The 11,872-nt window shown below is 41.0% G+C and overlaps 1 protein-coding gene across 5 annotated transcripts in view; it reads right to left on the bottom strand.

Annotated features, from left to right (window-relative positions):
• The window catches only part of FIGN (fidgetin, microtubule severing factor), a 102,914-nt gene that overhangs the window by 2,684 nt on the left and 88,358 nt on the right, over positions 1-11,872 (bottom strand). For 4 of the 5 annotated variants that reach the window (XM_061343930.1, XM_061343919.1, XM_061343940.1 and 1 more), the window contains one exon: positions 1-6,265. This exon is cut by the window's left edge and continues 2,684 nt beyond it. In XM_061343930.1, the coding sequence (XP_061199914.1) occupies positions 4,017-6,257 (2,241 nt within the window). In that variant the 5' untranslated portion in view covers positions 6,258-6,265 and the 3' untranslated portion in view covers positions 1-4,016. The remainder of the gene's footprint in view (positions 6,266-11,872) is intronic. The other variant, XR_009723988.1, reaches the window with a different exon arrangement.

Below are 11,872 nucleotides of genomic sequence, written 5' to 3'. Positions count from 1 at the left end.
TGTAATGCTGAAGAAAACATTTTGCCCATCTATCTGCATTTGAGTAGAATACAAACTGACTAATAGATAAATAATTTGCATGAAAGTAAATAGCCTTAAAGTAAACTGCCTTCACATTCCATTGATCAGCTCAGTAAGCAAACTTTTCTATACTGTCACTAATGTTCTGAATATTTGGGAGAGGAACATGCAGAAGTACAGAGTATTGCCATTTCTGTTTCACATAAGGTCATTATGAACTTCTCCTTGAATTGATACTGATCCTTCAGCTTGCAGAAATATTCTTCCAATTTATTTTACTTTTGCTGCCATAGGAGTTATTACTGAAGGTACAAGGAAGAAAATGAGCTGATGCAGAATGGGATCCCCACATAAAAATACAACATAAAGCATCTGCAGTGATAGGCTGACACAGCAGAGGCTCTTTAACCATTTCAGGTTCCTTAAAATCCTGTGACATTTCCATTTCAGGTTCCAGGGCTGTGCCAGTGGCCAGGAAGTCCCTGCCCACCACTTGGGCACTTCTGTGGCAGCAGGCCCCATCTTTGCCTAGTCGTAAAAGACAGCAAATGGCTTTCTACCACAGAAATGTCAAAGACCAGCAAACATTTAATAATGAAGATACCATTAGAACGTGTTTTGTCTCTCTTCTCAAAACCAATCCTAACTTTTGGGACCCGCTCAAGTTCAGGATACTGCTCCTGCCCTTCCTGAACACTCCTCAACAAGAAGGCTGCTGAGAGAAGTGAAGGACCAGCAGCTTGCCCAAACCTGCTCACTAGGTAGAAAATGGGCTGAATGTGGGAGGAAGAAGGAAAGCAATAAGGACAGGACATGGCAGGGGGTTCAGCCAGCTCAGCCCCTCACAAACTGGGGAAAATTACATCAAAGGACTTGGAGAAGGGCTGAGTTGCCTCCTCTTAACACTACCTGGCCAAGCTCTCAATAAATTCAATAGGCACCCTAGCAGAGCAATACCAGGACAGCTGTTGGTAAGAAAAGATTTGGTTAAAAATACGGCTCTATTTTCCTCTCCTTACAGTTGTTGGGACAGGGGTGAAGCTTTCCACTTCTGCTGCCCTAAAGTAGAATCGAGCCCTAGAGAGAATGAGCATGAGTGCGTGTGTGCGCACGTGTGGAACATGCATTTTCACACCATCTCAGTTTCTGCCAGCTTCTCACTTTGGTTAACATTTGAAAAATCCATTTCCCAGAGTGACTTTTTAAAGACTATGCTTTAAAGCTGGAAGCCAAAGGGACCATCTACAATTTTGCTTTCTTTTGGTTCTGCTACTGGACAAAAAGAGGGGAAAAAAACACACTAGTTGGTAGCTTTCATTTTACTAGCTGCAAAAAAATCTGTTAGGAGTATGGTTAGGAGAAACTGAACAAGAGTTGGTTTATCAAAACTTGCCCAAGCCTTTCAAATGAGCACAGCTCAAATAGCAGATACGAAAGGCAATGCCTAAGACAGAAATTGGGTCAGCAATCTGCAGTAGCATACTTGCCAGTGTGATCAGCGTGAGCCTACAGCTAATGGAGACATCTGGATCTCCCAAATATGAGGATGGTGGAATGACCTGGGTGAAGAAGCAGCCTGTGGAGATTTGGGGAAGCAGAAAGACTGGGTCATAACAAGGATCATAGATTGCAATTGCTGTTAAAAAAAAAAAAAAAGAGAAGAAAAAAGAAAAGAAAAGCAAGTGATGTACTTAAGTCTTACTTTCTATATCCTTAATGAAAGGCACTGTTTTTAAAATGGTACTTTTATGCTTAAAACAAAGTTTTAGATAGAAAAAATGTTTGCCAGGAATCCATCTTAAATTAGATTTTGGTTTATTTGCTCTGTTTTTAGCACGTTCTATCTAAATATATATATATATATCTTAAAAGAAAAATAAAGGAAAGTAATAATCAAGAGTCATAAATTTCCAGCAATATCACAAAATCCCTCATTAGCTTTCTGAATGCTAAATGTCTCTGTTGATTTAACAAAATGGACAAGGTCTATACAATTTTTGAGAAGACAAACATGACCTAGCAACAGATTGGTATCTCTCTTCTTGGGGCTTTTCAGTGCATTTATTTAATGGATTTGAATGTACATTACTTAACAGAAACATTAAATGGCAGTGCTTTGCAACAGTTTTGTTACTGTCTCTTTAAAGTAAACAAACAAAAAAATACATTCAAAAAAAGCAAGGCTGTTTTGTTCATGTGATGGCAGAGGCTTTGGGCAGCTGCAACATGCACTGCTCCTGCTCAGAGACATTACCCAACATCAGTCAGCTGTCACCAAAAGAGTTGCACGGAAAGCATTAAAGGATAAAGGGAAGGTGGGGGTGTGGGGGAGAACAGCAAATGCCACACATGCCAGCTAGTCTTTCCAGAAGAAAGAGACCGGAATACGTGTATCTGAGGGAGGGGAAAAAAAAAAGGGGGTGGGGGGAGGAAGTAAAGAGCACTAACATAGTGAAAACCTTGACTTCAGGGGAAAAAACAGCAGCTCTCTGAAACTTGTTTAGCAGGTTTGCATTCCTAATGTAATCTGACTTTTGTGGTGGTGGTGTTTTTTGCCCTATTTCTTACTTTGCTTTGCAAGAGAAACGTAACAAAACTGAGGTAGAAATAATGGTGGGCACACTCCAGCCTGGAAGATTTCTAATGGATGCTAAACGAAGATTGCAATTAAGAACAATGGAGCCATACATACACGACAAAAACTCAACTTTACAGTTTGGGAAAGGAAATAAATGTACTTTGAGGGTTCAGTTTTGCTTTGTTATCTGTACTGTTTGTTTGGTCACAGTCCACTGCATTGCTACAAACAGCTCTGCAACCCATAGCTCTGCCAGCGACCTACACTGATCCCACTCCCTACAGCTTCACCAAAGTAACCTTAAAACTATGAATAATGCCAAGCAACAAAGGCTAGCAGTCACAGCTTAAGGTAATTTGCCTTTTGGAGTCCTACCAAATCTTACATTTGACTGTTTTGGATGCTAACATAAACCAATTAAGTGGCTCGTTTTTCATCTATGCACCTTCTAAAGACTGTATCACGTAATTATCAAGGAGCAATATGCTGAAAACTCTTACAGTTTACTGACGACAAATCGTTCTGCTCTGGTTTGATCTGACAGATATGCAGAAGAACCATTTCTGAACACTGGGAAATCCTTCTGTTTCTATTTTTTAAAACTGTAAAGCTTCAGTCATATCACACTTTAGTTTTTTTCCTGGATACATTCAAAGTAATTTTCCTTGCCATTTTCCAATTGTTGAGGTAAACATACATATTTAATATAAAGTAACATTGAAGCCTAGCCTATAACTCTCAGCAGTACATAGTGCTTTCAACACATTCCTTTGAGGTACTGTACAAATCACAATCACTTTCCTGAGTTTTTGCAGACAGAACATTAAAAGAAATGAACTGCAGAAATTAAGGTCCAGATTACCATTACCCTGTTTTACCTGTTCTTAGTTTAACACTGCAGAACAGACAGGATTGAGGAATACTGTTGCTCTTAGAATAGCAAAAATCTGGTTCTCTGTCGCAACACAACCGTTCATCTCTTTAGTCCAATAATGTTTGAAGTTAAAGCTCTTTATATTAGCACATGCCACCAATGTAATTGTGAGGCAAACAAAAAATAAAGCACCACTTCAGGCACTTGACAGCAACTAAATCTCAAGAACAGCAGAATGGAATCAACACACAGGGTTCATGTCCTTCTGAAATCAACCCACTTGCACCTTGCTCCTTGGTGAGTATTGTCTAGCTTGAACAGAACTGAGCATCAACATGCGCTTTCTGTCATGTGTGGCTTTTTCAGATCAGCAGCTCTTGTTTGATGCACTTTTCCTTCAAGTATACCCTGGCTCTTTAGAGGCAAGGTAAATTGTAGTCTTCCCAGTACCCTTTGCAATTTTAACACCACTGAAAAGGGTTCTCTACCCTATGTAGCAGGTTCTGTGTGTGCCAACATTCATTACACTTTTTTTAAGTAGTATCACTGACTGCAACCAAACATTTTGTTCCATTCAACATATGTATCAAGCTCTTTTTGAGATATGCTAGGCTGTATCTTGCAGAAAGCATTTTCAAAGTCTTGATATGTAACTGGCCTCAACTGGCTGGGCATAATGGCTGAAAGGTCTGTGGCTGGCATGGCATGGAGTGGGCCCACCACGGCTTCCTGACACAAGTGAGCCACATCTAGTCCAGAAAAGCCTTCTGTGCGCTGGACAAGCAGTGCAACCTCCTTGTCATTGAGACAGTAATTGTGCTGTGAGAGCAGTTGTACTATTATCTGGTGTCTCGCTGTGCTGTCAGGAAGTGGGATTAAAAGCCGTTTCATGAAGTACCTTCGAAGAGATTCATCAATTTCTTCCGGTTTACTCGTGGCGCAGATTACTACTATTTGGTCCTCAGCAGAAGTCAGTACAGTGTCCAGCTGCATAAGGAACTCGGTTCTCATCCGACTTACTGGGCTGTGTTCTTCACTCACTTGAGAGGAAAGGAGCATATCAATGTCACTAACAAAAATCACAGAGGGTTGGCGGCACCTTGCCACGAGGAAGGAGGCATGGACAATTTTTTCTCCTTCCCCTAACCACTTTGTGACAAGGCCAGAGCCAGTGATTTTGAAAAACGTGGCCCCCAGCTGACTAGCTATACATCTGCCCATTAATGTTTTGCCTGTTCCCCGAGGTCCAAATAAAAGGATGCTCCGAGGTAGAGCAGTCAGTCCATTGAATGCATCTGACCTCAATACTGGCCATAAAACCTCCTCTTTAATGACGGCCTTTACTAGATCTAGGCCAGCGATGTCACTCCAGTCCACGGGAGGTCCTTGGTTGATAATCTCGTTGGTAACAAGGTCAATGAGGTGTGTGTCAGTATTCTTCAGTTGCTCGTCCACAGAGTGGTTGGATGAGGTAGCTGCACGAAGTCCCGGGCCTTGCATTGGGTGAGGGAGGAGCTGCCTGTGCTCATCACTGTGCTCATTCAATACTGGGGAGGTATACTTCCCAAATGAGTCACTTGATCTCGAACCCAGTGAGTTTTTAGCAGTACTATAGGATGGGGGTGTTAACGCCCTACTGGACTGGCTGCTGAATTTCCTTTGCTGTTCAGAGGACATTAGCTGCTTTGTTGGCTTAAATGCTAAGGATGATGTTTCAGCACTTCTGTCAAAACCATTCCCCCTGTTTGCATTTGAAATGCTGTTGTCGGGCATTCGATACATGGGACTCTGTGTAGATCTCTGTTGGCCATAGCTGTAATTTCCATAACTGGAGTCCATTTCTCCTTGCCCTGCCATGTAGAAAGCTTTCCTTTTGAGAGAGCTGGCTGAACTGTTTGTCAGGGCAGATGGCGCAATGGGGGTCAGACCATGGCCCTGGTAGGAGTAGCTGGGGACGGTGGTTGGGGGCAGAGGGGTCGGCGCAGGGATTCCTGAAGGCAGGTACGCCGAGGGTGGCGGGGCACCCCCGGGGCTGTACCCAGGGCCAACAGCAGTTTGAGGAGGATAACTGGCAGAAGGGTAACTGTAACTGGAGAGGTTAGAGGTCCCGTTGTAGCCGGGGACGAGGGCTGGTGGTGGTGGTGGTGGTGGTGGCTGTAAAAGTCCCGAGCTATGCAGTGGGGATGGATGAGGGGATGGAAGTGCAGGTGCTGGCTGGCCGCTGTAACTGGTATGCAAGTATGAGCCATTGTATCCTGCAGCGTATTCCTGAGATGGGAGCCCTGAATGAAGACTGGGAACAGTGTGACTTCCACAGGTGCTGCTGGAGTAACTGGGTTCAGCCAGGTTACTGGCCACCCCAGGAGAGCTCCCAATGCTGGCCGAGACATCTGCAGGAGGGAGGGCTGCACTTACCCCAGCTTTGCTGGCCGTGATAACATCTGGGACACAGTTCATGGGATACACGCTCTCCGAGTTCAGCGATGGCTGCCAGGGCTCACTTTCATTCTTCCGACCGTTCACCAGCCCCGAGGGAGCTTCAGAGTAATTGCTGAGAATGGGCCGCTCAGCTGGGCCTTCCAAAATACCGGAATATTTCTCTGCATACTTTTTCAGAAGATTAGAGGCAGTCAGAGCCGAGATGTCATCGTTGGCCCAGGCATACTGGTAGGTGCGCTGCAGGTGCCCCCGGTAGGCTTCCACCTTGTGGGCAGGGGACCGTGTGGTTGAAGTGATATCGAAGTGCTGTTCTGGCCACTGGGCATGCTCTGGCGTCCACTGCATCTTCAAGCCTAGGGCGGCAGGAAAAAAACCCAAAGTTAACAGCAAGCTCGGCCTTTTTCAGGTGCTTTTAAATGAGTTCTCAAACGTACTGCCTAGGAACTTCTTCAGCTCTCTGAAAGACTGTACTTAACACCACAAATCCTTAAGGAAAGAAAATTCAATGTCTTTATGAAGCAGCATAAACTGCTTGGTTCATTGTAGGCACATACACATGTAGACACATCTTTTGCCGATACAGTGGGGGGTTATTAAAAAAGCCAGATAATGCTAGATTTCTCAAAGTAATTAAATAAAACTCAGTATGTTTTAAATACCCTGAGTGCAGATTTATTGTTAACATACACGGCATCCAGCTGCTCTGTCCTCTCTCATCACTGTTTCAGTTTTATATTTTAACCAATATAAAAATATGAGACACAGCTGACAGATCACATCTAGGATACCTCTCTTATTTGGTACTGAACACCTAGTTAGCACAGTATAATGCACCCTGCGCAGAACAATATGACACAGACATAGCAGGTCATTCCATAATCCAACTCTCATCTAAAGTGGTCCACGACAGTTTCAAATCTGCTTCGTGGAGTGCAGCAAAGCAATCTCCCAGGCAGCGCTCCGTCGCTTTCATCACACAAAGCCTACAACTCGGTATGAATTACAACTGTCTCCTTTCTGCCTCTCAGTTCTGTTGTTGAGGCTCTGGAAAAAAAGCCAAGCATGACTTGTCTATCGGTCTCCTTGCTTGCTCTCTCTCTCTCCCCCCCCCCCCGCCCCGCCTCACAGCCTCCAGGGTACAAAGAAAGAGGGTAAAAAAAAGAAAAAACAAAAAACCAGAAAGAAAGAAAAAAAAAAAAAAAACAGATTAAGAAAAGGAAAAAGAAATGAAGCCAAGTCCCTAAAAGTTCTGTGGCTTCCCCACCTTGAGTAAAAAAGAAAAAAAGTGGAAAAAAATGCAAATGTCATTTTAAAGTAATTAATCTTGTAAATAATGCGATGGGAATAATCACTCCTCCTCGTAATCCGCCATGCGCAGTAGAGCAATTTAAAAGCTTAAAGATAACCCCCTCCAACTCTACCTACGCATGGTAGACACATTGCTGATTTTTGTACAGCTGTATCAAATAGACCTCCTTAATCTCTCTCGTATTACCAAAAGTGATTTTTGCAAACAGTCTTGTGCCCTCTGGCACAGATTCCCTGATAAGGAGGAGGCCTAGTCGAAATGAAGCATCTGTGGCACCAGCTCCCCTCTGAATTACTGCAGTCTATTTTGACAGCTTCTACCCCCTCCTGTTTTTCTCCCCAACCCCTTTAGCTCTTCATTGCCTGACTCTGGCATCTGACATGGCCAGCTTAGCCTCGCTGAGCTAAACCTAACACAGCACACAGTTTGGTAACAGAATGGCATGTTTATTCCCTTCTGACTCCCTCTTCCTTGTTTGCAAAACCACTGCACCAGACACTGGAAGTTAATTAGCAGGATGATGCTGTGCTAATTGTGTTAATTTACAAGGTTTTAGTCAAAGAGAATCATGCCAGGGCTGGCACTGCTGTCATGCTTCCGACTTAATGATTAAGAAATACTGAAAACAAGGTGGGAAGGATTGCAGTAATTACACAATAAATGAATAAAGCAACAGATTCATTTGCAATTATATTTTATTGCCGTTGCACTCATTTGCATTTGGACTCTTCATTTTTATTTTTGGATTCATGTATTTGCAAATCACCAAATTATTTAAATTTAGCCTGAATACTGCAAAGTACCTCTAATGGAGCCTTGTATTTTATTAGCACAAGCACTGCAAATCTCAGTCCACACGAGCACGCCATTGATTACTTGTGGATTTTTTTCCCTGAGCATTTTCTTCCTCCTTTTTCCAACACTTTGACAACTTGAGAAAAATGTCTGTTAACAATTATACAGTTATCCTATAAAAGTTAATTCAGACAAGTGCTTTTGACAAATGCAGCTTTGAGACTGAGTTTTTGGAAGATTTATTTCTTTCATTTAGTATCAATATAGACTATTTTTGCTAAGCTGATGTTTCAACCACTGCCTTCCAGAGGTAGTAAACAGATCATGAAATTGGGTAAAATCATAGAAATCATGCACATAAAAAAAAATTGCAATTTTAATGAGAAACTATTAGAAGCTTTTCAGAAATCATACTTGGTTAAATTCAGCCAGAAATCTGAAGAGCAAATCACCAGGAGCCAATTGCAAGTAATCAGCATCTAATCAGTTCTAGCACCCTGAAATTTACTTCAACCTTTTATAAAAGAATATTAATATTCCTGTAACATAAAAATGCCTAAGTGACATACAAGTTACCCCTGTTAAAAAAACAAACAAGAAACAACCCAAAACTGAAACAAACCAACAAACTGTGTTCTGCAATATTTGGCTTATAAGGTTACCAAAACACTTAAAAGCTATTGTTACAGAGATACAGAAGAACTTGAGTACCTTGATGATTCACCAGATACTAACAGATGCCATGAGAGAGACTGAAAAGAATGCACTAAAGCAGCAGTGAAACTTGTGAAAAATAAGGTGAATGAAACAGGCATGGATGGAACAGAGAATCTGGCTGGGCTGGTATTTGTACTGTAGTTAACGAATATGCTTGTGGCACATTGTCTTTAACAGCTTGTAGAAGACCATTCAATTTAAAGAGATAAAAGAATACATTAGGTCAGAGCACAGCAAATACACCTCCCATTTCCAAGCTTTTCAAAATACGTTTCATAAATACTTTAAAAATTTAATCAATTGGTCTTTTTTTGTTTAGATTGGATCACATCCTTTTAAAATAAAATAATTTTATTTTCAGTCATAGTTGGAAGATGCATTTAGGTTGTTTAAAAATTAAATTCTTTGAATTTTATTGGTGTAGATTAATTTTTATTCCTTATTATGAAGCTGCAAAAGAATGTCAGAAAATCTAAATTATCCATTATAAGAGGAAGGGAGGAAATCACATCATCAGCATTCTTTATTTGGAATAATTGCTAGCTAGGCCAGTAGTTTCACATTGTCATGCTATCTTTGGATATGCTCACTGCACAATAATTGAAAGTTTATTTATTGATGCATATTAAATACCAATGCATTTAACAAAGGCTGTAAAGGCAGGATTAGGCCTTGATTAGATAAGCTTAAGAGAACAGGACTGTTCTCTTCCCATGAAACATGAGCATTTATTCCAGCACATTGCAATCATTAGTGTTATTTGGAAGCATAGGTTAATAGTTAACCATAAGCATATTTTTTGCATTAGTAAGCAGTGAAGAAATCTGTATTTACATGGAGTCCACTGGAATGGTCTGGACTGGGGTGAGGAGGAGAGAAGAGCCATTTCCTCAATTTGATATTAATTGAAAAAGCAGCAAAGTTTTGCTAGGTTTTACTCTGTTTCTCAATAGTTCAATAATTGTTTGACAAAAGCCAAATGTCTGATTTTGGAGGAAAAAAAGGAAAAAAAAGAAGTTGTAGTTTATTTTAATTATGCAAACACTTCCCCCACCTCCAACTGTGTAATGTTTGCAGCCACTTCCTCTCCATCTTTTAAACTGTATTTTACTAGTTGTTTTTCGCTTGAGCTGATACATGCTCCTGCATTTCTTTTGCTAGGAATCCAAACGCTGATACAAACACCCAAGATCAGGTAAATAAGGACATATTTAGAGGTTGCTCTTTTTTTTTTTTTTAGCCATAATTTAAGCTCTGACATAAGCCACGGGCCTGCAGAGAGTGCATTTGCTTGATAACTTCCTGAAAATCCAGAAGCAATGCAAAGCTGAATTATTATTTTTTTTAAGTCTTTGCTAACTTAGGAATCCTTCGAGCTATCGACAGTTTTGAACTGTGTAAACTGTGCTGCTATGGGCTTTAAAAGGCAAAAGGAAAGGGTTCTGTTCTTTGAGTACAGGTATGTACTTATCAGAGCACAGCTTTTAAGGTAAATTTAATACATTATATAGAGAGGAAGTGTAAGCTTTTTTAGCAGTATCTATTTTTCCTTGTCCTGAAAGCCCTGCTATACATCCCTCCTCCATAATTCTTCAAGTTGGATCTATTTGAATTACATTTAAAGTAATTATAGTCAATAATTTAATTATTCAATTTCTTTGTACCAAGTCTGTGACCATTTTTCTTCATTTCTAATTTTGTGCACTTAGCCTGAAAATATAAAATCTAATACACAGTACTTCATCAATTTCACATGCAACAATTCCATATGGCAGAAATCCACTTACATATTCAGACTTATGAATTCAGAAAAAAATCCAAAAAAACAAAAACACCCCCAAAAGCACACCAAAAAAAGCCTCACAAAATCCAGAACAACAACAACAACAAAAAGAAAGAATGTCAGAATTAGGAAACATTTTAATCTGAATGCAAATAAAGAACAAGCAGTGTTCTACACATCCTGGTCAACTGGGGTCTCATGCTGCTGGAAACATGAATAAGTTTGTGAACACAAAGAACTCTCCTCCACTGGTGCCTTGAGTATCAAGTCAAAATGCTCAATGCCTTACAGGATTATATCAGTTACAGAAAACTAAAAATAAATATCTAGCCTTTCCTTTCAATTTAAATATAAGTGTTTCTGTTGAAAACAAGCATGGAAAAGTCCAGAAATACTAGCTGAGGACCACACTGGGTAAAAACACAACAAAGGATTTATAGTGTCCCACAGAGAAGTCCAAGCAATGACAATCACTTTCAACCAACCAACTTGGTTATCAACATTTTGCTTTAGACAAAGGACACAAGGAGTTTAGTAAACCTCTCTCTCACCTATTCACACCTCTAATAAAATAATCAAGCTAAAATTAAACCATATGTAGCTGTGGTTTTCTGAAGGTACCAGCAGAGGCTGCATTACACATCCAGAGATGCTGGGAAACGAAACCTAAATGGCATGCAGCTGCTGAGCACAAGGAACCAGAAACAGGGCAGCACACCAGCCTTCCCAGCCAGCTACCAAAGTTTTAGTTTGGGTTAGGGGCCTCCAACCATTCCTTCAACATACTTCAGGCAAAAGAAAATTCTTCTCTGGCTGTGGTCTCTATTCCTGCCCTGTTCATCCCTGCAGTGCCTCAGGTTTTATGCAGCACAGGTCTGCTTGGTTCCTTCGTGAGCATCAGTTGCTTAAGCAGGTTCTTAACTTTAGGCATATGGTTAAATATGATATGAGCAACGGCTTAATGTGCCATTGAAGAGGAGGAGACTGTACCAGGAGCAGACTGTACCAGGGATGAACAAGTAAATGAGATGCTTCTGATAACTGTCCATAACCAAATTGTAGCATCACACTGTTGCAAGGTAAGGAACAACTCCAAAACCACAGCTCTGAGTACCACCAACCCTCTTCCTTGTAGACTTGCAAGTGGTTGTGAACTTCACCACTTTGGATTGCTTACACATTTAGTCAAAGACTCCAAAAGCCTCCCACTGAACTGCTACCCTCAGGCCTGTCTCCAGGTATTCAAAACCACTGTTTTCACAATGGACCATAATGAATTTAGCCCAGGGATTGCTTCTTGTGGACATGTAGAGATCTGCCAGAACAGCTATTGACTTAAACAGGCACTTCACTGGA

The sequence above is a fragment of the Neopsephotus bourkii genome, unplaced genomic scaffold (assembly GCF_033783945.1).
Source record: "Neopsephotus bourkii isolate Nb327-2 ecotype Australia unplaced genomic scaffold, CSIRO-AGI_Nbou_v1 NB_196, whole genome shotgun sequence".
Classification (NCBI taxonomy): domain Eukaryota; kingdom Metazoa; phylum Chordata; class Aves; order Psittaciformes; family Psittacidae; genus Neopsephotus; species Neopsephotus bourkii.
This window is presented reverse-complemented; position numbering and strand designations above follow the sequence as displayed.